Here is a 26,944-nt window from a genome sequence, read left to right as displayed (position 1 = left end):
ATTTCGACTAGTTTTGAACACTCAACTAGCCTCGAACTATGTGAATCCTGGCTAGACACCTTGGCAGACTTCACTTCATATTGAGCTCTTGATCGCACTTCAAAATGCACAAGTTGGATCCGTCGGTCAAGCTGGTGGAGGACACAGCCAGTCTGCACCACACAGCACGGTCACGCTGGAGCATAGGAAACGGGAGTGCGAGCATGCACTCCAGCCTTGTTGCGCACAAGACAAACACTTGCATGCAGCTGTGGTCTGCCATGTAGCGTAGATACCATGGCCACCGTGGGGTGCCGCAACGAGTCCGCTCACCAAGTGCACTGCGGCTGGCTGAGGACAACCGCATTTGCTATGCTGTAGGCGCCAAAATTGGAAACAGTGGCGTCTAAATCAACATACAAAATCAAATTTGAACTGCACGCCACGGGGATGGTCTGTAGGCAGAGCATTGTGGGCACGCCTCGCTCCGCCGTAGCGTTCGCATTACAAGGCATTGAAGAAGGAGTAGAAGCACTGTAAAGGTGATCATAGGTGACCTTTGATTGCCAATCACTCCGTTTATGCTGAACATAGTGAAGTACTTTGTGCTGCAAGGTATTTCTGAAATGGTCTATTTTTAACTGCAAATGCATATACTGACTCTAATAAAAATGGTTCGGGGTCCCTCTAAGTTTACCCAGTGCTTCTGAATTGTCAAAAAATGATTCAACTACTTTTCACACCTGATTGACCAAAGGTTCAGATTTGCCATTGTACAAATGAAAAGAAAAATTTCATGGTCAGATAGGCAATCCTCCGCAGTGGCCACAGCATTCAAAATTGATTTTTTGCGGAGTGCAAAATTCTGGCTGAAGATGAAGCTCCCAGTGCTTGTGTAAAGATTTATTTGCACTGAAATAGGTTTAAAATTATTTACTTGTACAGTAAATAATTTAGCGCCAGAAACACGATCACAGAAAAGGAAGGACAGAAAGATAGGGTGAATGCTTTCCCGTGCTTTCTTTTCTGTGATCATGCTTTTGGCATTAAAATCTTCAGTGTTCGACATGCACCAATTCGCCCAACAGCAAGTGCTACTATAGATCACACTCAATATTAATTTCAGAAGTTACACACTCCGATGTGTTAAGCTGAACTCAACTTTAGCACCAAGCTGTAACATGGAGTCAGATAAATGTTTTGGTTAAATCAGAAAAATAAGCGCAAGGACAGCAATGCAAGGATAACAGCAGCTACCATAGTATCATATTTTGCTGTAGCATCTTTGTAACTGAAAGCAAGCTTATTTATGCACAAAGGATTTTGGACAGACTTGCACAACACAGGCATAAATGAAAGCAGGATGGAGCTGCAATGTGGCCCGAAGGCTGCAGAGAAGCTATCTTACCGGGTTATCCTGGGGCTCACTGGTATGGCGAGTGGTCCACCAGTCAGCAGTCCACTCCCACACATTGCCAATGATGTTCTTTAGGCCAAACTTGGTTGCTGGAAAAGCGGTCACCTGGAGGAGAAACCAATGTTGCCTTACTCTTGCACAGGTGCACTCAAAGATAAGGGTTAACCAGACAATGCAAAACACTGCTTTATGTTGCCCATTTTAGTTCCTGGCAAAACAATATGCGAAAAGTAGAAAGCAGTGAAAACGAGGTGATGATCAGATTAAGACACACAACAAGTACAGAAGCCAACTACAATTTGCTTGTTCAGATTTGAGGCCAGCATACATGCATGCACCGCAGCCGATATGTGGACAAAACAATGCAATGTTTCTTGTGCATGAAGAGTTCTATACAAATGAAAATTGCTGGATGTTTTAAGTGTGGTGGTGGTTACATGCTCTATATGCTCTATATGTATATGCGCTCTATATGCCCCGTATGTACAGGGACGTGCATTTTTCTCATGAAATCATAGATAAATGATTTTGTGCTCGATTCTTCTGTGCTGTTCTTACTGAACATTTGCAGAAAGATTGCATTATACTGTCTGGATTCTTCAATGTAACAGTTTACACAGTTACCTGCCCAGTTTTTGAAGAAATGTTAAGTTGCTTTTATATGTGGGGAAGCTAGCTGTTAACAAGGCGGCACTAGCATGAACTTGTGTTGCCACCTGTTGGCATGTGTGGGAAGCAGCCATCCCTGCAGGGTTGCCAGGGTATCAGCATGTTGCCTGAACAACCCTTCCAAAAAGGCTGCCATCAACAGCTGACCATGTTGCCCCACATTGACAGTGGCTCCCCTCATCAATGGAGACAATCCAGCTGTCGTTCATGAGCCATTCGACCTCTGATAGGGTCTGGTGCCATCCAAGCCTCGCCAGGCTGAGTCAGGTCAGACAATTGCAACTGTTTGCACTGGACTTTCTTGTGCCACTTGTAGTCCTGTCAAATTGACATACAGTCTGTGTACTACTTAAGTTTATTCTAATGAATATTCAATTAATTTACTTCTTCCAGCCCTAAAAGCCTAATCATTGCCTTTCGATAATTCTCATGCCATTGTACTTTGGCACGTTGGTATTGCACAAGGACAACTAAAGAAGCACCTGAGTGTGTTTGTGGGTGCCTTTTTTTTTATTTCCGTGTCCAGTTCGTGCTCCTTTAGTCATCCTTACGCTGCATGAATGTTTGCCAGTGACTCGCACACCATTTTAGGCACAGGATTACCAAAAAGAGAAAGCTTTTCAGCAACACATGTCACAATGTGCCGCCACTTCAAGGTACAATATGCATGCAACATTACATAGCTAAATTAACAAAATTTTAGGTTTTCAGATTCTGTATTCAGATGCTTTTATCCAGCCCAAATGAAATACACCTTTCCAGCATGACTGAACGAGAAATAAGCAAGGCATATTGCACTATATACGAGTCGAACCTCAATATGTCGAACAGTGCGGTGATTGCGAAATAGTTCGATATAGCCAGAATTCGATATATAAATTTACGTAAAAAATTCTTTAGAAACTTGTACAAATCAATCAATTTTGGCGCGATCGGGGATTGTTGTTTTGAGCACACGTTCGGGTGGGCTGCACGCCATTGGCCTAGGCCTGGGCACCACATGCGATTATTTTATTCTTAGCAAGCACACTCCAACAATTGTAGTAACTGAATAATTCTGGCAATAATTGAATACAGGGTGTCTACCGACCGGGAAAACCCGGAATTCTCAGGGATTTTGAGTAGTCTGGAATAACTCGGGGAAAACTCAGGGAATTTGTGCCTCTATCAGGGAAAATTAGCTGTAAATTTATTGAAAGGGTCGGAAGTTGCGGTAATGCTGGCTCGAGTAACAGACAGGAATCGTAATGAATCGTCTTTGACGCCCTGTCATGGTTGGAGGAGTTGCCAGTCTACAGTCAACAACCGACTTTCCGGATGTCCAATAATTTGGACGGCTTCGCCACACCACCATGTTTCCCGTTGAGTCAATGTATCAGAAAATCTGAAATTTTGGATGCAAGAACCCTTCCGTCTGATTTTCTGGACATTTTGCCATAACCACAGGTCCAAAACGGCATTAATCAAAGCCACCACCACTGCCATTTTGATTACCTCGCCACCTCGAACCGGCGCTCTTGCATGCAGATCCGCTGGCAGCCATAGCCACCACTGCGGCAACGCTAGACCTAGCTGCTTCGACATTTGCTATTAAGCTTCTTGCCATTGGGTGCCGCATTTTTCATTGAGAGAATTTGCTGCTGTCAGCAATGGCACCGACTCTGCCTTTGTGGTCCTCGCGATTGGCTTAGAAGCTTGGAAAGTACAGTACGTTGCATAATGCCAGTTTCCAAAAGTCAGCTTTGCCTCTGTACAGAAATGTCACTTGGTGAAGCATATGCAAACGTATTGCAATGAAGCATAACAAGCGTGGGAAGGGGCTATTGCCAGGGGACACAGTATGTATCCTTTAATTATACATGCATGCACCTGGTATTTCCTGTCACAGTACGAGCACCGATATGCCTAATATGCGTACCGACAGGCCTTCAGAACGTTTTCGAATGTGCCTGTGGCGGTTTGAGCCCTTAAGGGCAGTAAATGACATGCAGTTATTTTTTCCAACTGGCCAATTTTTCGGACGTTTTCGTGGCCCCTAGGGAGTTCGAAAAATCGGACGTGGACTGTGCAACTAACTAAGAAGATGCTTAACATAGTCCATGGGACGAACGAGTGGCATAAGGAGGACAAGAACAGAAAGGACCTACGCATTGAGGAATGAATGGGAAAGGAATCATGCTGCCGCCGTTTTGAAGGAGCTTGAGCTAAAAAACAAAGTGTTGGCTGATGCTAAGATGCAGATGTCCCCCCTCCTCATCCAAACCAAAACAAACTCTTTAAAGCAGTGAAACACAACAATGAGGCATCGTGCGCGCTGAGAGTATGTCAGGACAGTTGAGGTTGACTCAGGAGCTGTCGAGAGAGAATCTCAATTGTGACAAAGTTCAGGCCTCATACCACTGAGCTTGCTATCAGTTGATAGAAATAGCTCATATTCAAAAATATTTGCTTCTGTATGCATCTCCTTTTTATTCATATTTTAGAATGTCCAACTTGATTTGCAATTTTTTTCTAAGACATTTTATTTGCTGTGCATTTTACTAACCCCTCCCTTCTATTCTCTTTTTGAATAACATAAACACTACCCCTTAGTAATCAAATTGGATTAAGTAGTTTTTTTTTTTAATGTTTTTCATATGCTTACTAGAGAGTGACAGCATCGGGAGATATGGTTTCAGCCAGTCTTGACATAAAACATAATTCTGCATCACTCAGGGAATTTTGCAAAGGCACTCAAGGAAAACCTGGAAAACTCAGGGAATTTAGAAATGTCAACTTGGTAGACACCCTGTAAATATTCTGAAGAAAATTGTATGTGAAATTTTCAGAAAGAAATAGTACTTCAAATAAAGATTAATTTATTTGTCTTTAAGGTATTACAGTCAAACCTCACTATACCGAACATGGATATATCGAATTAGTGTGTATATCGAACACTTTCTATATCACCTAGAAAATTGCATGCATTAAAATTTTTTTTATTTCAAATGGGGTCAGACGTAAAATGGCTATCTCGAACTCTGCCACCCCAGACCATGTGCACTCTGTTGACAAGCGGCGAGCTTTCCTCTAACGCCCTTGAAGATAGGCCGTTTGAACGTAGCGGCGTACGCACGCTAGTTTGACAACTTCAACGATGCATTGCATTTGATGCACTGACTCCTCCTCGGTGCCGCGCTCTGTGCCTGCCGTGCCTCGCGAGGAATGGTGATTTACATCCACAAAGACGTGCGACAGTGCGTGCTCACTGGGCTCACTCATAGACACCTTAGCAGACACCACTTCATGCTTGGTAATGACAGTGTTTCAAAATGCTTCCATGGACGGACATGGAGATGGCAGTGGAAGTAGCGGCCAAACTTGAAGACGCTGCAGAGGTTGATCCTTCAAGCATTGATGATGTCCCGTTCCCGACTTCAACTAAGGCTGTAGCTGCTTTGGCTCTTCTTCACTGCTACTGCAGCATAATAGAAGGCACCTTGTGGATCGTTTAGACTATGTTGAGGACTTCATGTTTAAGCACGCGGCTGCCACTAAGGAGGAGGCTACACTGCTGCAGTACTTTCAGCCAAATAAATGAATACTTTGTGCGAAGCTTCAAATGAGTATTTACTGCACCGCGATTGGGGCGCGATCGGGGATCGCTGTTTGGAGCATGCGGTCGGTTGCACCGCACGCCATTGGCCTAGGCCGCACCGAATTCGCGCAGCTGCAGGAAGACCGACGCCACACCGACTTCGCGCCCCCACAAGCTGCAGGAAGCACATTGCTACTTCCCACAAACTTGTGCGGCAACCTATCCAAGGGTACTTCTCATACCTTTGACTGACTCCACTCGCAGTGTTTTCAGTGCACTCTCACGATGCCAAATGTTTGTGGTGGCACAGGTTTGGCTGGGGCGAGCACGAACATGAGTGCGCCCCACTGTGCCACTGCAGAGCAATTTACGGTGGAGCGCAGTGCAACCCTGTCATGCAGCATGTGCTAGCAGATGACGAAGCGAGCTGGCTATTCAGTTCAGTCATTCTGTAGCAGGCCATTATGACGAAAGCCACGTCTCACACAAAGCTACCTTTTCTGATAGAATCCAGCAGCTCCTCATACAGTGAAGATGACGCATTTGATCATTGCTGCTATCCAGGAGCACCTACAAGAGCATCCATCGAAGGTGGACATTTTATCACCGATCTTGCGGCACCTCACGACGATGAGAAGGTATGAAGCTGCAGCATGAGGTTCTGTGCCTGATACTGCAACTTTTGTTCCTGTTGTTCCTTTTCCGTTTCGAAGGCACTTCCAGCTACATTCAGGCACTTCGGGTTATGTATTCACAGTACATGCAAGGTGCTCACAGTGCAGTTCTCAGCCTCATCCCTGTACCTCAAAAATCATTCAATAGTTTCCGTTCCAAACATTGGCCATCAATAAAAAGTGTGACATCCATGCTGCTGTGAATTGTGGTGAGTGCAAATGACAACTACCCGTAGTAAATTCTCATCTGCTAAACTTGGAATTTCACATGTCTCTCGCAGAAGGCGCTACACTTGCAGACTCGTGCTTGGTGGCTCACGTGTTCGTTAAGGAAGGTAGCGAATCTGAAACTCTGGCAGTGTGTTAGGCAATGTACGCTGCACTGCCAGGAGAGCTCAGCCAAATGTGCCATTTGTTTCTTCCCGGCTTTGTTACCTGTACTGACAAAACAACTTGTTCACTAAATGAATACCAATAACACAGTATGTATTGTGTTTTAGCTATACAGTATTGCTCTTCCAAAATATAAACTGCCACTTCGGTGTAACATTAATATGTTACTTGACTAACATACTCTGCATACATGTGTCTTTTTTTCCATTACTACTGTCACTGCCTTGATGCGCAACCAGGTTTGAGACCGGGCTAGTTGGTGTGCCCTGTTACTGCGACATTACATGAGGACAGTGCTTGTGCACTGTAACTCCCAGTAACTGCCTTCATCCATGCAACCCTGGTGATATTTCACTTTTCTCATTTCGGTTGAACGGGCTTGAAAAGGTATTGCATCTGTTGAAAGACATCCAATCAATTTCGGTGTCGGTTTTCCTCTCTCCACATTTCTTTAAGACATATTTAGAATTACTACAAAAAAAAATCTGTATTTAAAAGAAAGGCATTCGCAAACTAATGCAGTTTATGTAGTATTGAGGAAAATGTGCTCACAGGTGCTGTGCCAGGATAGCCATCCTCGGCTGTGTTTGTGACTGGAAACTTGCCCTCCCAGATGTTAGCACGAGTTTCACCTTTGGGAGCCCAGTTGTTGCCCCATGGGAACAGCCTGCAAAAAAAAAAAACAAGACAGGTTGGGGCCCCCACGAAAGCTACGTCGTTTTGTATTTTGAATCTATACCAACATCAAAAGGCTGAAAAGATCAAGAATAATTCATGGAAAGTAAGCCAACCAGGAAAAGCAACAGCATGCCGTTCTCATATGTATACTTGCCATCACAAATCTTGCATGTGTAACATGTCTTGCTAGATGCTCATTTGTATGTCGCTGCACTCCTTCCCACAATATTATTTTTAATTACAGCAGTTTTGAAAACATAATTAGAATGTGGCCTCCATCTCCAGATCACCGACTGTCTCAAATATACATAGTCAGGCTTAGCTAGTGCTCTTCAATCAGCTACAGTGTCCTTGAGTGGCATTATTTTCCATGATCATTTCTTTGAAACAGAACCACAGAAAAACGCAAACATGGAATGACACTACAAACATACAATTTACTTCCGTGGCAGCAACATCAACTGATGGCCACTGATGTGCAATTCTCATAACTGAAGTCCTTTGTATAGCAGTACTGACTCTTTAAACCGCACTTTCGAAACCCAGCCCAACTAGCTGTAAGTATTTGAACATACTGCATGTCCACCACAGATCATGCAAAAGGGGATACGCAATACTCTTTTTTTTTATACAAGGACATCTTGTTAAACGTCATCAGCCTAAATGTAATGATATATTCATTTTTGCATGCATATGCTTTTTGCTGCAGGAATAACTCCTAATCAAGTATGGGGAATTCTTACCAACGAAAACAAGTCAATGCCACTGTTTCATTTTTACTTTAAATTTGTGACAAGATCTTCACAAGATGTATGCTGACTTCAGTTTGCCTCCTCTTCTTAAAAATCCTAAATCAAGAAGGGGGCCGACAGATGGAGAAGCACGCCATCGTATGAGAAGTTACATAAACAAGGATAAAGTGCCTTAGAAAGGCTGGCTTACGTTTCAATAGGTTAACCTATCTTATCTTCTGCTATGGATGGTCTAACCTCTTCATCGTGCCCATGAGACAACTGCCTAAGCCAGCATGTGGTGGAAATCAAGCAAATAAGCAGTCTACCAATAGCCTTTGACGCCAACTTTCAAGACTTTTATCTACCCAACATTTTGCACTGGCAGCCACCAACAGTCATATCATCGTAGGAATAAATTAGAAACTCACTGACAGTCAGGGAGGCACCCTGCCGCTCGCGACCATCATCAAATCTTGCAAGTTTTTTGTCAAATTGATTCTTACTTAACTCAGCAACTTGTGTGTACTCATCTTAAGGCGTGTGCTTGCCCCTGGCAACAGGCCCCTTTTGTCTTATCTACACTGCTGTTGTGCACATGCTTTTGCCAATCATGTCACATTAGCACAGTTGCACCACACTTGCCTGCTCCATGTTTTAGCTGGGCTAGTTGGTCTTGCATTCTAACTGAAGCATATACGCTACAATATGTTAGACAAAAGGGACAAGTATTAACTGTTCAATGATACAAGACATTTACTATTCAAAGTGAGTGCACCCCATCACATTTTCACATCACTGTGCCATGACATAAGAGCTGCACAAAGGTGGCACTCCTGAATTCAAACTCGGAAGTGTCCAGGCTTGTTATGAACTGATACAGATAGAGATGCTCTTCCTGATGAAAATCTCAAAGCTAACCCAGCTGTTTTCCTCGTTTATTAATTAATTAATTTATCACATACCTGCATCACTCATGCGGGCATTACAGCAGGGGGGATTACATTTTAAAGGAAGAAACGAATAAAGTGCCTTGCCTATAATCCTGAAGTCATGCCTGAGGTCAACATGCAGTAAAATGCCCAACCAAATTTTCAGGAGCAAGCTCCCTAATTCAGACATTTATGCATTTTTCTTGCCTACTTATATTAATTAGTAATTAGATATATTAGTATTATTAGTAAACTAAGCAGCCATGTGCGGTCTGATTCTTGCTTCTAATGGTGACTAATGAAAGTGTACAACGTAAGTGTGTGCCTTAGTATTTGTGTCTTTCAGTATATATATGTATAGTATATATGTCTTTCAGCAAAAACCAATTAGGCTCAAAAAGCATAATGCAAAGAAGGGGTAAGGCATGAAGACACGGACAAAAGAGAAGTGGACAACACAAACGCCAACTGTTAAGTGAAGGAAGCACTGAGGTGAAAAAAGAAGGAAGACACAGTGCTTCCTTCAGTTGATAGTCAGCGTTCGTGTTGTCCACTTCTCTTCTCTTGTGTCCGTGTCTTCATGCCTTACCCCTTCTTTGCATTAAGATTCCTTACCAACTAGCTCAGCTTTCTCTCGTTCTAAGCCAAAAAGCAGTTCTCTTGAAATTATTGTGCAGCATGTGGAGATAGCATGAAAATCATAGTTTCGACCTTTTGTTAGCACAAATTTGTTAACACAAACCAGGGTCCCCAAAGACCGAAATAGGTGCAGGAGAAAGGTAAAAGCGATGAGCTTGGTGGCATCTGATGGCAAATTGATGAGCATCGGTGGTTGCCACCTCATTTCAAAGGGGAAAATCATAATATCCATCCATCCATCCTCAAAATTCAGGATGGTAGCCAAAAAAATTTCAAAAAGAAAAGGCAGGAAGAAAAGCAGCACAGTATAATCGAGCTTTATTTAAGGCTGTGCCTCCTAATCACACCACAACCTATCAACAGAACAAGGTGTGCGGCCTGTACTACCATGATATTAAGGTGCCAACAAGCGCTGACCTCATTACATGTCCTGCCCATGCCCATGCCCAAGAAATGGGCATGGGCAGGACATGTAATGAGGAGGGAAGATAACCGATGGTCATTAAGGGTTACGGACTGGATTCCAAGGGAAGGGAAGTGTAGCAGGGGGTGCCAGAAAGTTAGGTGGGCCGAAGAGATTAGGAAGTTTGCAGGGACAACATGGCCACAATTAGCACATGACCGGGGTAGTTGGAGAAGTATGGGAGAGGCCTTTGCCCTGCAGTGGGCGTAGCCAGGCTGATGATGATGATGATGAAGTGCTGGCCATGGAGCCTGCCATACTCTGGAAGCATCAAGCATGTTGGAGGTTCCACAACCTTCAAGTGAGCCTGCGGCATCTCCCTTGTCGGTGGCCACAAAGTCTGATGGTGCCACGCGACTGCCAAGCATGGCACCATCGTGTGAAGCCAGTTTGGTTGCAGGGTGGATCGGGATGGTCGTTCGGTAGTTATCAAGAATTTGAAATTCTCAGGTCATAGAGCTTCTAAACAAATACCCTAGAGGGAAATGTGGTGCTAGTGTCTACGCGTTCTCCTGAGCGTTGCATCAACCTACATGGGAATGATGGGAAGTACAGGCTTCGGATTGACTTCGATTTTTAGAGTAGCAGCGTTTGCTTGCGGCACAGTAAACAAAGCTATACTCAAATATTATCGCTTTCACGATAATATTCTATTTCAATTTTATTTCTGCAGTGTCTTATTTAATGCGCAACACGTTACATAAACTTCGTATGACTTTGAGATTGAAGCACGGTTTACTATGGTTTACACCAGGACACACCAGGGTATGCATTCTTGTGCAATTCTGTTCCCGATTTAACGCCTGAGAATATTTATTTATTTATTTTCACAATAGCAATAACACCCATGCATGTACTTATATTGTTACGGAAGGATGAAAGAAGAGAGAGGAAGAAGATTGGAGACGCTGGCTGCTGTGTGTTGTTAGTGGTCGGCCATCTTAACTACTCTGACTCATCCTGTATATATATTGTAAATATAGTCTTTCTATACTCGCAACATCCCCGCAACATATTGGCTGGAGGTGGGGGGTACCACGGCTGGAAATGGAGCTCCGCAGTGGACGTCGCATCACCGCCCGCACCATGAATGATGGTGAGCACGCGGGATCAACGTTGTTGCCGCCTCCAACGTCACTGTCACCAGCTACATCGCTGTCACCTTCGGTTGTGGTTGTGCAACCCAAGGATCCTGGAACTTTCTGTGGGACTGATGGTGCCGACGTTGAAGAGTGGGTGGCCATGTACGAATGCGTGAGTGGAATCAACAAACGAGACCCTACACTTATGCTAGCTAACCTGTTGTTTTACCCAAGAGGCAAGGCAAAGGTGTGGTACAAAAACCATGAAGAGGAGCTAACCAGCTGGGACCAATGCAGAGAGAAGTTGACAGAGTTGTTTGGCAAACCAGCTGGCTGTAAAATTGGCGCAAAGCAGGAACTGGCCTCCTGTGCCCAATCCCCCACAGAGTCCTATGTCTCGTACATCCAGAACGTGCTGGCACTTTGTCGTAAAGCCGATCACGACATGACAGAAGCTGAGAAGGTCGGGCACGTGCTTAAGGGCATTGCTTACGATGCCTTTAATCTGCTCATATGCAAAAGCTGCTCTACAGTTGCTGCTATCATTAAAGAATGCCGACAATTCAAGCAGGCCAAAAGCCTTGCACCCACTCGCCAGACTTCCCAATACTGCCACAATGTCGACGTGTGAAGATCAATCCACAAAGCAGCATGCATCGCCATCAGAGGACATGGTGCGAATCGTTCGATGTGAACTGGATGCGATGGCGCCTGCAGCTTTCTGTTCGTGTAGCCCTGATGCTACTACTTTTTCCGTTCCTCTTGTACAAGTTATCGTTCGCCAGGAACTTGAAAACATTCGTATACATTCCTTGTGTGTGCTGTCGCCCATCCCAGAGCTAACGAACGCCCTTCTACTATTTTCGCTCCATCCCGACGCTTCTCTCCGCATTATCGCAACCCGACTGAGTGGAGAACTCTGGACGACCAGCGTATCTGTTTGACCTGTCGCCACATTGATCATGTCGCCCGGTACTGTGGCAACTCGTGGGCCTCAACACCTCGCATGCTGACCAACCTGAGCTGTTTTGATGCAAATGCCCCCAATGTTTTGCCCACCGCTGAGTCTAACAGTGCCGACAACTCTGCTAGGAACACATAGTACAGTTGCTCACCATCGCCGCGTGGGCACCAGTCTCGTTCACCACAAACACGTCGTTCATCTTCCCATTCGCCGCAGCCATGTCGCCTTTCGTCCCCTGTGGCAGGCACGTACCCAAGAGGGCCCCCCCCCCCCCCCACCTCGCCGCCCACGTCCACTTCTCACACACATTCCTAAAGCACTGCCAAATCAATGTTGAAACTTGACAGCTATTCGGCGGTCAACATTTTGCTTTCTTTTTCACTCCTTTTGGATGGCGGTAGTTATCGGCATCTCCTGGTGTGTGAAGGCCAGTTTCCTCACCGATTCAGTGCCCACCCGATTAACTCTAGATGCTTTCAGTTGTCACCGTCTTTTCAACAGTCACGCGCATCGCTGTTCCTTTGTTAGTTCAACCTTCTTTGTTTAGACTGATCCAGGGACCAGAAAAGGGATTCTGTTCGCGGTCAACTGGTCTGTATGCATGTGGAACGAGTTGCGGCCAGAGAAAACGCCAATTAAGTTTAACTTTTCCTTTCGCTTCATTATTTCCTCGAGTAACGGCCCGCCGCAACGCTGACAGATTCTCGGAACCATATACCCATGATATGGGTTAGATAAGGTGGAAAATAAAATAATGCGAAACGGCGTCCATCATCAAACACTGCAATAACCGTAAACCCATAAGCAACATGAATGTCATCCGTTACCTCGTCTGGTTTTTGCCTAATTGTAGAGAATTTTTTGTGCAAAATTGCCAACTGGAAAAAAGAGTCGCAAGGAGTTGAGAAATTAAGCGATATACTAAGGAATCCATTGTTGGCAACCGAGGCAACAAGCAACAGCCAAACAGGAAGAAAAACCGTAAATTAACAAATTTAACCGTTGTTTATGAAAATATATATAGATCAACATCGTTTTATTTAGAAAGGAAGTAGAAAAAACGGCGTCGGAAGTGGAGAACAATTCCGTGTGTTCTGAATGGTGCTTCTACAGTTATCAGTCGAGCCGCCTGACGTAGCCACTTCTCTGCTGTGCTTATGTGTCTTTCTAAGCTTCCGTGGTGGGCGTAGTACTACGTCTAGAATCGCAGCGTACTGCGCCCTACGCTGTTGTACGGGACTGGCAGCCACGTATCATTACGTAACTTCACAAACAACAATACGAGTCAGTTGCGGCACTTGGTAGAGCATAAACGAGGGATCCAGAAGAACTGTGATGGTTCCGCAAATATATATTTCTCTACAATTCTTCCAGAGCTAATTGAAAAGACGCTCCTGCAGCCAGATACAAATTAAGACTCCAGTAAAGCCCCGCCCACGCCCTCATAACCGCCAGCCACTGTTCCTCCAGGAGGTTGCAAATAATTCGTATTTCAAAGTCTTCCTGTTACCCAAATAAGGCGGTAACCACAAAAATTAAATTATTAGTGCGGAATTTTATACCTTTTGCCTCGCCTATTATAGTGGAATAGCTGAAGCCTAATTCTTTATTGAACTGCAATAAACTGCTTGCTTTGCTGGAACTATTTATTGTCAAGTTTCACAACTTCAGTTGGCAGTGAAGTTGCATGAGTAAAACGGGTTCAGAAGTGAAACGAACGGCCCCGCAGACTTTTGAAGAGTGAAACGTTAAGACTCCATACACTTTGTCCATGTCTGTTGCACACCTCATTGCTCCCGCTGATGAAAAGACTCTTCAAGAACAGCAGACTCTCCGGAGCTATAAAACTACGACGTCATTTTGAAAAGACCGCATGACGACGATTTTGTTTGCTTGTGTGAGTGGATGGCGAAGTAACATAACTCTGCGCGGTTTCTGTGCCTTGGTTGCAACTGCTCTTTATTTTAAAGTTGTATTCTACTACATGTAATCTTCATTTGACACTTTAGCTTCTTTACTTGTTCTTGGCCGTGTTCATTTTGCGCTTCTTTCCTGTGCAAGTCCATTTGATATAGTTCCTTGTTTGCCAAGTGAAGAAGAGGTGTATCGCACAGGCGTATCTGTAACATACACCTTATTTCATTTCGCTTTTGTGGGTTTACGCGTTTTTATGGCGAACGGTGGGCGTTATTCACATTTGTACTGGTAAAGTACCCCCACCCCCTCATTTGCATAGAAGTTACCTTGGGTTGAGCCTCCCCCCTCCCCCCCTCCCGAAAAAAAATCCTGGGTACGTGCCTGCCCTGTGGCGTTTGGCCGCACCCTTTCAGTAAATTAAGAAATGCAGCCCTCGGAGGTGGTGCTGCATTGCCTACTACCGCAGCATATCCTCTGTCTGTGCCCACAAGGAGAAGAGTAATAGACGTTAAAATAGATGGCATACCTGTCCAAGCACTTGTCAACACTGGAGCCCACGTATCTGTGATGAGTGCTAGCCTACGTAGAGGTTTAAAAAAGGTCCTCACCCCAGCAGCTCCCCAAGTGCTTCGTGTGGCTGACGGCGACGTGCTGGTTGTTCTTGGTATGTGTACTGCGCATTTAATTATAGCCGGTCGCCCTACTTCTGTTCTCTTTGCTGTGATCGACAACTGCCCTCACGACGTTATCCTTGGAATGGAGTTTTTATCCACTCATTCTGCTCTCATCGACTGCGCGAGAGGCGTTCTTCAGTTGGAACTGCCCAAACTCACTGATGCTCCGAGCACCGCCCCACCGCACTTGTGCTCGCTTCACGATGTGCGTCTGTCACCCGAGGCAGTCATTTATGTCACTTTGACCGCCCAGCCACAGGTTCCGGATGGTGACTATGTGCTTCACCCCATCATCAATGTGCTTTTGAACTGGAACGTTCCTGTTCCGCATATGTTGGTCACGGTTACTAATAATGACGTCGTTTCACCACTTCTGAATTTCAGCCTGTGCCCTCAAGTGATTCCGGCTGGCATGTTCTTGGTTAGCGTTTCTAGTGGTTCCGAATTTGACATTAAGAGTCTGAATGACGAGAGTGGCTTATTAGCGCCAATTGCGGCGCACAGCTCTGGTTCCTTAACGGATGACTTCGCGAAAATGATTGCACCTGACCTCACCTCTGCACAGGCCACGGACATATGTTTCCTGCTTCAATCGTACAGTGACATCTTCGATTTCGACAACAGACCTTTAGGCCAAACATCTGTTGTTCATCACCGTGTAAATACTGGAGACACGGACCCTATTCGTCAACGTCCCTATCGGGTATCGCATGCTGAACATAGAGTCATTCAATCAGAAGTGGAAAAAATGCACCGCAAAGGGGTCATCGAGCCATCAGTCAGCCTTTGGGCTTCGCCTGTCGTCCTTGTGAAAAAGAAAGATGGTACCTGGTATTTTTGCATCAATTATCGCCACTTAAACAAGATTATGCGAAAAGACGTCTACCCACTACCACACATTGGACTGCTTACACAGAGCTAAATACTTCTCGTCCATCGATCTCCAGTCCGGCTATTGGCAGATTTCAGTTGATGAAATGGACCGCAAGAAGATGCCTTTCATCACGCCGGATGGCTTATATCAGTTCAAAGTCATGCCCTTTGGCCTATGCAATGCTCCTGCGACATTTGAATGTATGATGGACTCTCTTCTGCGAGGCTACACATAGACCACCTGTCTTTGTTATCTTGACGACGTTATTGTTTTTTCTCCCACGTTCAGCAGCCACCTTACCCGCCTCGCTGCAATTCTTGCGGTCTTCCGTAGAGCCGGCCTTCAACTGAACTCCACGAAGTGTCAATTTGGGCGCCGTCAGATTACCATGTTGGGACACCTCGTAGACGCATCCAGTGTCCAACCAGACTCGGAAAAAGTTCGCAGTTTTCCTGTGCGCAGTTTCCCTGTGCCATGTTCTGCTTCTGACGTGCGCTGCTTTGTTGGCCTGTGTTCCTACTTTCACCGTTTCATCAAAAACGTTCCCGACGTTGCTTGGCCTTTGACACATCTTCTAAAGAAGAACACACCATTCTCATGGGGCCCGGATCAGGCTCACGCATTTGCCGCTCTCATCGGATTTCTGACCACCCCTCCCATGCTTGCCCACTTTGATCCATCTGCACCGACCGAAGTCCACGCTGACGGAAGCGGCCATGGCATCGGTGCTGTTCTTGCCCAACAACAGAATGGTACCGAGTGCGTGATAGCTTATGCCAGCAGCCTGCTGTCACCTGCCGAGAGAAATTATTCCATCACTGAGTGGGAGTGCTTGGCTTTAGTTTGGGCCATGGCCAAGTTCCGGCTCTACGGTAGCGTGTTTTCGGTGACGCACTCTGCTGGCTGTCTTCCCTTCGGGACCCGACTGGACGGCTTGGTCGCTGGGCTTTGGGGCTCCAGGAATTTTCATTTAGTGTCCATTACAAGACTGGACGCCTCCACAAGGACGCTGACTGCCTCTCGCGCTACCCTGTGGATCCTCCCAATCCTGTTGCGCATGATCCGGCGACCTGCATGATGGCTTTGACTGACATGACCGACATGCGCTCTAAACAACAACGCGACGCATCCTTACAGTCCATCATCGCCGGAGTGCTAGCTGGCCGCACTGATGGCCCGCGCCGCATGTTCGTGCTGCATGGCGGCACCCTCTACTGCCGCAATATCAACCCTGATGGCCCTGAGTTGCTTTTTGTTCTTCCTCATCATCTGTGGTCCGTCGTTCTCAAACAACTTCATGATGCACCGATGGTGGGACACCTTGGAGTTTTGTGTACGTACGACCGCATACGATGCCGGTTCTTCTGGTTGGGTCCCTACCGCACTGTGCGTCGTTATGTCACAACTTGCGAATTGTGTCAGCGCCAGGAGAAACCTCCCCTGCCACCTGTCGGATGACTCCATCCTATTGAAGTACCCTCTGAACCGTTCTTTCACGCAGGCCTTGACCTGCTTGGCCGGTTTTCGACGACGACTAGAGGGACTAAGTGTGTCGCTGTTGCTACTGATTGCATGACACACTACGCGATAACACAGGCGCTGCCGACTAGTTGCGCAAGAGACGTTGCCAATTTTATTCTCCACAATGTTATTCTCCCCCACGGTGCACCTCGACAGCTACTTACAGACGTCAGCCGCTCGTTCTTGTCTTGAGTTGTCGATGACCACCTGTACCACTGAGCACAAGCTGTTCACCGCTTATCACCCGCAAACAAACAGTCTTACGGAAGGTCTCAAACGAACAATCACAGAGATTCTGTTGATGTAAGTCTCTAATGACCACCACACCACGCTAGCTTACGTGACATTCACGTATAACTCATCCCGACATGACACCGCAGAATATTCGCCCTTTTATTTCATGTATGGTCGCGACCCCACATTGCCTTTTGACACTATCCTCCCTTCTGTGCCATGTGTTGCAACTGAGTATGCTCGTGAAATCACCGATCGCGCTCACATGGCACGTCAAGTCGCCCAATCTCGTTTACTAGCCTTGCAGCATATACAAAAAGAGTGTTACGACCGCTGCCATCGCAGTGTTAAGTTCGTGCCAGGTGCTTGGGTGCTTCTCTGGTCACCATGTCGTCGGGTTGGCCTCTCCCAGAAGCTTCTCTCTGGCTACACAGGGCCTTATGAAGTCCTACGCCAAGTTAACAACATAAATTACGAAATTTCGCCGCTATGCTTTGATGTGTCGGACACCTGTTGACGTTGTGCACATTTCAGGGCTGAAGCCATACTTCGCTCGCAATTCTTCGCCTACCATGCGCCGAGACGGCGCTTCGCCACCCGGGGGTCCTGTTACGGAAGGATGAAAGAAGAAGATCGGAGGCGCTGGCTGCTGCATGTTGTTGATGGTCAGCCATCTTAACTACTCTGACTCATCCTGTATATATATATTGTAAATATAGTCTTTCTATACTCGCAACATCCCTGTAACAATATAAAAATACTCATCAAGTATTTATGGAAATAAAAATTTTGTATTGTGAGAAAGTGTTGCGGCCTTGAGAGGAATGCTACAAGTGTCGTCTGCTACGATGCCTGTTCGCTGCGAACGCGAGACTTTTCACTTTTCTTGCAGACGACAGGCACTTGCGAACTCTTTCGCTCTTTCGAAAGGCTGCGTCGGCTGTCATGATTGCTGAACATCTTCAAGTACTTTTAAGCACATCTGCTGCACTGCTAGCAGGGATGCTTCCTACGAGTATGCCTCCTTTGAGTATGCGTCATTTGATTTTATGTTGACGTACCGCTTCCGAAACATTACGGCATGGCTTCGCACTTACCAACTTTGCGACACTAGACTACAGCCAGGAAGCAGCAACCTTTCCTACCACAAGTAAGTTTGTGTTATCAAAGTCCTAAAACACGCATTTCAATGAGCACATAAATGAGCAATGCATAATGAAGCCCTAAAAAAAGTTTGATTGTCAAGCCATTAGAAGTACAACTGTCTATGTCTTGTATCAGTAGCACCTTCTTTTTCCTATTCTGAAGTTTCATAATGCATGTAACACTACAGCGCCAACCGAACAAACTTAACGAACCAAGGTCCAAACGGTCAAAACGTGTTCTTTCGACATTTACGATGCAGTCATTTTCTCGTCAGGGCTTCGACACCACACCGCAACACAAACATCGTCCTAGCCGCTGGCTGAGCGTGCTATCGCCACTTCAAGCAACAGAACAAAGGCAGTGCGTTGCACTGTCCCACTGCAGGTTATAGCAATTGTGCTTGGAGCGAAACCAAAACTGCCAAAAAATACTTGTAGACCAGTTTGCCAGTCAACAGAATGCCAATCCGTAGCTTGTACTTCCCATCATTCCCATGATGATTGAACGATCGCAGCGCCAGATTTCCCTCTAGTTATACTAATATGAAACTCTATGGCTCAGGTAATGGGAGGAGGTGCTTGCATGGCTGGGGGTGCTTGGTCAATATGTTACAGTATTGGTGGGTTATTAAACAACTGATAGCAGCACTTGTCCATGCCTGTTTTGCTTTTATGTCTGTCCAACATTTTGAGCTGACATACCCTAGTTCAAAGGCCTGCTTCACGAATGGTCATATTACCACACAAGGTGTCTCCTTTCCAGTAGCAGCGTGTGTATCATGTTGGCAGAACATGTGTTGTACCTGGCAACCAGGCATGGGTATATGGGAGGTGTGCAGAATAAGTGCCTCCTTTTCTTTCATATCAATCCTGTGCAGTGTATGTCTCGATACAGCATTTACAAAAGAGGTCAGTCTGTACCTGTTTTTGAGACCTGTCCGGCAGGCATATTCCCACTCTGCTTCAGTGAGGAGACGCTTTCCAGACCACTTGCAGAAGGCGACAGCATCATTCCACGAGACATGCACCACGGGATGATCCATGCTGTAGGAAGAATGTAAGAGAATACAATAAGACGACGCCATTCTACAAGGAGCAATGAAAGATGAATGCAAAGGACTGGCTTATTGATATGTACGTGTGTGAGAAGCTGGATCTGAAACACCAAAATGCAGTTAAACCTCGTTAAACTGTACCCACTTAAACAGTAGTTCCATTTTAAAAGTAGTGAAGTGATATCCCTGACCGAGCAGCCATTGAACATAATGCGTTTTGTATCCGCATAAACTGTACCAGCTTCTTACGTACGTATCGGTTAACGTGTAGTGTTTCCACTTTTCATCACGCAATCACAGCGAAACGTCGTCCCCATCAGGCGGCCCCGTCAGAACAACAAGACTCGGAGATCAGAACAGGCTCCAAGCGCCCTGTGCGTTTGCGTGTGAAGCCACATCAATATCATTCTGGTGTTGTGCAAGCAAGGACTCGCATCATGCCGAAGCTCGGAAAAAAAAAAGCACCAGGTGCTCTTAGAAGAAAAATTAGACATCGCTTGTACCATCGAATGTGGCACGAAGAAGTCTGCATTGGCAGGCAACAGGCATCTGCTGTTGACTATGGTGTGTGGCATTTGGAATGCGAAGAAGTTGCTCGGCAGCGCTGCTGCAACAGCAACAAGATGTCGGCCACGAGGTTCAGCTTTTTGCCATCGTTGCCTCTGTTGTTGCCAAAGTGCCACCTAAGGACAGTGATGAGGATGACATGGAAAGTGACAGCATGAGCGATTCAGGCCCAGCAGTAGCAGAAGCTGCACGTTACGTAAGCGTCATGAATGCAATTGTCCCGACAAGAACAGCACCTCGCAATGAAAAAACATGCGACTTCTGCAGCGCTGCCGTGCCCGCACACAGAGAATATGCAATGCCAATGAGGAATCTGCCATGCGAGTGTTTGCCAAGGAGCGGGGGCTGGCTGAAAAGGTGGATCGCAGCTTCAGCAAGTTTGACACCGCTGCTGCTGCTGCTAGGCCGCCACGGCATCAAACGAAAATGAAAATAGCAGAGTTTTGTTGAGTGAAGTGAATAAATACTGCATGTTTTTGCCTTTTCATTGCACTCTCTCTGACTTTCGTTTTTGACAGGTAAGTGGGTGATCTCATGCTATTTCGGTTAAGCAGTACTACCGTTTAGTACCTACTTTTTCCAAGCTCCGGCCAACTATGGTTTAACGAGGTTTTACTGTAGTTTGGTCAAGATGGAGGGGAGTTGTGATCGCTTGCTTGGGAAGGTAAAACACACAGCAACTGCAATGCAATGAAATAACATGTATCCTTGAGAGAGACAAAGAGTGCATCATGGTGGGGAGGGGGTCTACTGGGTAGGTTGCTTATAGGCGTATGCAAATATGAAATATTTTTTAACATTGGATCAAATATTATGCTATTCAATATTCACTTCGGTTCGAATTTCAGTATTCTAAGTATTCAGAACGAACGAATATACATATTTTCTTGCATATAAGCCGCACCCCCTAATTACGACATACCAAAAAGAAAGAAAGATAAAAGTCCACACATATTACTTATAGATTTAACTGCACACAGTGCCCGAATCTTTGCAAAAGTCTTCACTGACGGATGCACAAATTGTTCCCATGATATCTTCAGTCAATTGATCTGTTTCCCACCTCCTTGGCAATGCTGATATCGGAGAACTCAAAGCATCAAAATGTCAAGTCATCTCATTCAGCCACAAACCATAAGAATTCTAGTTATACATACCATATTCAGTATGACTTACTGTCTCACGTCTCCCATTACAAATATCTCGGTGTTAACCTTTCATCAGATCTTTCATGGTCATTTCATATTACATCCATATGCGCTGTCGCCTCTAAGTCTTTAGGGTACTACGCCGTAACCTCAGAAGTCCCCGTGCTAATATTCGCAAACTAGACGACCTTACTTTTGTTCACCCACAATTTGAGTTTGCTTCCTCCATTTCGTCTCCTTATCACAACAACATCGTCACCACTTTAGACTCCATCTAAAACAGTGCCGCACAATTCATCTGAAGGAACTATAACTACCATTCAAGTGTCACTCAGATGAAAGCTGATCTTTTTCTTCAATCTTTAGGCACAGGCCGTGACACTGCTCTACTAACAGCATTTCACAAGTATGTACACTCCGATAGATCGTGTTCCTTTCACCTCGATGTCCCATCCCACACGTCCAAAAGGTTGCACAATCATTTGAGTCTAGCACGACACAAATCTATAGTGACATTTTAGCTTTTAATTCATCAGTACTTCCACGAGCCATCAGATTATGGAATAACCTACCTGACAGCATCGCATCTCTGTCTAATCCTGATACATTCCATCACCAACTTATTACAAATTTCACTGAAGCTGTCATTTAGCATGTTTCATATTCAGGTTTCAGTTCATATATTGAAGTTAAGCATTTCGTTCCCCCCCCCCTTTTTTTTACATTTGCGATAACACGCTTGATAAATTGCAGACTTATTCATGCGCCACACGCTTTTTATGTTATTGTCTGCTTTAAACTATGTACCATATTTCTTCTCGTTATTTCTGTATTGCTTAGCCTCCTCTTCGTTACTGCTATTATGTGCATAGATTTCCTTTACCATGTATTGTACTTTTTTCTTTTTCATCTGGTTGTGTATGCACTGTTGGGATTTTATGCCCCCCTTACACAATGCCCTATGGGCCTGTAAGGTATTTCGAATAAATAAATAAACTTTGCCCTAGAGATAGTTTCGTGGATACTGCGAAACCACACCTTGAAATGAAATTTGCACTGCCATGAAGCCGCACCTAAAATCATAATTTGTGCATAACTCGCACTCCCACTTTACTGTCAAATTTTAAACATTATTTTTTGTCAGTGCAGTTGCACAACAGAATGTGCTAAGCTTGCGTTTAGATGGAAAGCATCAAGATGAATTTGTGCAATACTACATAAACTGCTGGCATTGCGAAGTCAAGGCTGCCCTTCACAGCACTGCAACTATGTACAACAGGCAAATGCAGAACACTCCTGCAGCCTCAACCAGAGCAAAATTTTAAGTAGACTGAAGCATAACAGTGAGCAAGAGCCTGTAAACAAATTTTCTGTGCAGCTGGAGTTGCAAGAAATTTCAAACTTGCATTTTTGCATGAGAATATCTGAAACCGGCACATTGAATATAAGCTGACTCCTGAGAACAACCTATTTCTTGTTTTGCAAGCAAATGACCAACTTAGATGTGTCAATATATGGCTCCTATGTCAAGGCCTTATGCAAATCCCACAACTGTTCAAACTGTTCAAACTATTCATTTTGAAATTATTCGACACTAATTATTATTCACTTGGACTTTGCTTCCACGCAAGAAAATTTATATCCACTCAAGCCTAGTTATTTGTTTTTTTTTCCTTGGCAAACTTTTCCAGTATATGCACATATACTGCAAATATGCATATACGCATAGCGTGAAGATGGGTTAATGCAAGGCTCACCCTATAAGCAATGGTCACAAAAGTTAGAGAGGAAAAAGAGCCTGTCTATTGCGGCAAGGAAGGCTCAGTGGTTCAGGGTTCTCGGAGGTGGTGATCACAGACAGGCCTATGGGAACTATGGGAAGCATAGTTTGCGGGGGAAAGTGGTCCGGCATATAATCCATGTTGTCACCAGGGCAGCAGTTCGCAGAATTCGAGTTGGCAAACGGCCGCCATCAAGCTGGGGATGAGATGTGGGAAGGCACCTTGATACTCACTATGTCCCTTCACTTACCTATTTTTTTTATTATCAACGGAGAAACAAAAAATGGAAAGAAGGAAGTGCTACAAAAGGTCCATTACCCATTGCCGGGCTGTGCAAGTTCAATTGAAAGCTTTATGGCAGCATGAAAGCTTTTCTTTGTGTGTATGCCCTGTAATCATGCAGGCCAAGTTGTTGAGAGTGGGCACAAGCCACCGCCAGCTAGCTGAACAGATGCTGAATATTGACACTCACTTCGTATAAGCTGCTGCCCATAAGGCATGCGAGCACAAATCTCTGTGGCTTAATCGCGACAAAGTGACAATTGGTCTCGCACATCTACAATGAAACGTTCGAACTTTTTGACATAATTGCTATTGCAGAAGGTGTTTCGTTATGTCTCGTATAGCGGACGATAGAACACTGGACTTTTGTTGATGGGGGTTAATTGGGTTTATTAAGCATGGAGTGTGCAAGAATGGGTGTGGTTACATGGAGGCGTAGAGTCATTAGAGACGAAGCGGCCGACAAGCAAGAGAAGAGCAGGAGAGCCAAATGCAACTTGATAGTTTGTCTGCTCTGAGTTCATAGAGGAGGAGGGCTGCCACGACGGAGGGAGTGGAGGTTTCAGAAGGGGCGTATGGCCAGTGTGTAACACTGCACGTACAGGATGGTGGTGCCATCTCTTCAGCCTTCTTATAACATTCTTCCTTTATTAGGAGATAACCCTTCAACCGATGACAAAATCCTCGAACCTCTTGGGAAGTTTGGTGGTTCTTCAAGGTCTGACAGGAGTGCTGTTTGTCTGATTTGTCGCGCCAGTATCTTCTTCTTGTTTTATTGTTGTGTTAGGCTGTTTGTGTCAGATTTAGTGGCAGTCACAGAAGGTGTTCGTCTTATAAATACCCGGTTCCTTCGTGGCACGCTGTTATGTAGTTGAACTTCATATGATCTTTTGTCAATTCTTCTTGTTACTGTCCCTTTGACCCATGTCCCGCCTTTCAATGGTCAAACTGTGACGCTCTGACCTTTGCCTAGGTTCGGCAAATCCTTGGCTTGTCTGCTGTAACAAAGCATTGCTTTTCGCCTTTATTTTTTCACTCCCGTCGACTGTTTTGGGCTGCAGTAGCTCTGATGCTGTTGGCAGAGTCGTTCTAGTGTGGCAACCCATGAGCAAATGCGCTGGTATAGTGTTCACTTCTTGCAGCGGAGTGTGGGTCTTTGTGGGTCTGAGTGGCCTTTGTGGGTCTGAGTGGCTGTCTTCTGCTTTGGTGAGCACCATTTTTGCTGTCTTTACGGCTGGTTCAGCCATTCCATCAGAACACGGATATCCTGGGCTAGGCATTATATTTTCGAGGTTACAGGTTTTTGAAATGTTGAGTTCTTCGCTGCTGAATTGTGGTCTGTTGTTGGTTATCAGAATTCTTGGTATTCCATGTCGTGCAAAGTGTGACTTTAGTTTTAAGTATTACTTGAGTGGAGGTCACTGAATTCAGTTGGTCCACTCCCCAAATGTTGCTGTAGTAGTCCACTGTGATGATCAAGAAGTTCTTGCCTTTGAATTCGAAATTGTTGCATCCAACACGCTCCCCTAGATAGCTTGGTTCTGCATGAGGAGGGAGAGTTTCTCATTGCTGAGAGTGCATGCTTTTTACAAGCTTTGCACCCTGCAATGAAGTCTTTAATTCAGCATTCATTCCTGGCCAAAATACACATTCACGAGCTCGTCGTAGACAGCTCTCAATCCCAAGATGTGATGAGTGGAAAGTTGCTTTAATCTCACCTTTCATAGACATTAGGACGATTAGGTGTAAGCCTTTGAAGATGAGGTTGTCTTCAACTGTAAGCTCGTCTCTGTATGTGAAGTATACACATCTTGGGGTAGCTGATACTTATTTTGTGGCCAACCTGACAAGATGATTGCTTTTAATCTTTGAAGTGATTCATCGATCTCAGTCAGAGACCGAATCTTCTCCAGGGTTTCTTTTCTCAGAGGAAGGTAGTGTAAGACAAGTTCTTGTTCACTGCTTTCATTGGGAAGGAATGCACAAGATATTGTATCAGCCAAAAGTAATTCTTTGCCTGGTCTGTGCTCAATGACAATGTTGTACTTTTGCGTCTGAAGAATTATGCCTTGTAGTGGGGTCTTGGAACTTGGTGTTGCACGGCAGCTTTCTTGTGCCGTGGGATGGATTGCTCTTGGACCGATTTCTCGCGGCTTTCTGAGGTGGCAAGTGAGCTCCGAATACTGGAGACCAATGAGAGTGGCCACTTCAGTGATGTGTGTGCGGGAAACTGATTTCATGCAGACCTGCCCGACCACTCGATTCATAGCAATATGTGGTACCAGCCGGCGTGCTCATTTTGTACTATCATCTGCTCGAGTCAGCTCTCGCTCATGCTTGTTTTGGTCTCATTCAGACTTGTTTTGATTGTCATGGTTTGCGAGTGTTTTTTACAATGATGGAGTCTAAACCGACATGTCCCGATAGAAAGGTTTGTTGGAGACAGTGCTCCATATCCGATTCTGTAGGAGAAGAACCCCAAATACAAGGATGTGGAAGTGACACCCCATACCTCATTCTCCTTTTCTTTCGAACGCGGCGATGCTGCAACAGAAGGGACTGCACCAACATGATTATGATTAGTGACAATGACGTCATTTTCATAAGACATAACTCACGCTAAGGACGAAGAACGTAAACACAGCACCGTTCTGTCAGCAGACAAAGAAAAAAGCATGTGACGTCTCGCACCTACACGCAGAGTAAAAGAGAGAAAGTGAGATTTTCGTGCTGTCACATGACTGCCTCGCTGCCAGTTGGTGCGGCCACTATGCTGTAGCTGCGTTTTGCCGGCAGCGGCACGCTGCGCATGTTTTTTCGCTAGTGCTTACGTGCCTTTACAGTTTTAATTACACCTTTTTTTTTCCAGGCTCACCAATGTTTGTTCTAATTGCGGTTTAACGCTGACAGGCACTCTGCAATTTGTTATTGCTTTCGGAAGAGTATCTGGCTTAGTCACAAAGTGTACTTTTCCCGGGAGTGTTCCCAGAGTGCCTCCAAAAAATCTGCATATTTTTTCACTATGTGATGGGTGAAACTTTCTTCTGGAATTGCATCGATTCCAGCCACAAGGTTGTAGTCTATTGTTACCAGACCAATTTTCTTGGCTGTCGTTCTCCCAATCAGTGGAGTGAGGTCATATTTAACCACTAAAAATTCTGCAGAATGTCTCTGTCCATTTGTGGTTGTAACTTTTGTTGCGCCTTGCCTGAATAGTGAACCTTGCTTCCATTCCACATTCACAGTGTTGTTGTGCATGGTTGTATTGCTGTAGCCTGACCTGTCTAGCTGGAATGACATCAATAGCTGGATTGCTGTCCATTTGAAATTTTACTTGTGTTCTGTTCACTTTTAGAAACATGTGGACTGAGCTTAGTTTGTGACTTTGAACTGCCAATATGGTTTCATCCCCACTGTCAGGCCAGCAACTACCTTGCTGCTTTTACAACCTGCTGCAAAGTGATTTCGTTTTTTACACTTGCTGCATGTTTGTTTCAAAGCTGGGCATGCTTTTCTTCTGCGCACGTGGCTACCACCGCAATACCTGC

At 45.2% G+C, this 26,944-nt stretch overlaps 1 protein-coding gene across 2 annotated transcripts in view; it reads right to left on the bottom strand.

Moving 5' to 3' along the window:
* The window catches only part of LOC142584671 (formylglycine-generating enzyme), a 151,721-nt gene that overhangs the window by 29,552 nt on the left and 95,225 nt on the right, over positions 1–26,944 (bottom strand). For both annotated transcript variants that reach the window (XM_075694848.1, XM_075694847.1), the window contains 3 exons: positions 19,485–19,607; positions 7,262–7,376; positions 1,388–1,501 (listed from right to left, as the gene is read on the bottom strand). In XM_075694848.1, coding sequence (XP_075550963.1) covers positions 1,388–1,501; positions 7,262–7,376; positions 19,485–19,607 — 352 coding nt within the window. The remainder of the gene's footprint in view (positions 1–1,387; positions 1,502–7,261; positions 7,377–19,484; positions 19,608–26,944) is intronic.

This window comes from Dermacentor variabilis, chromosome 6, assembly GCF_050947875.1.
Source record: "Dermacentor variabilis isolate Ectoservices chromosome 6, ASM5094787v1, whole genome shotgun sequence".
Lineage (NCBI taxonomy): Eukaryota > Metazoa > Arthropoda > Arachnida > Ixodida > Ixodidae > Dermacentor > Dermacentor variabilis.
The sequence above is the reverse complement of the archived record's forward strand: the minus strand, read 5'-3'. Positions and strand labels throughout refer to the sequence as shown.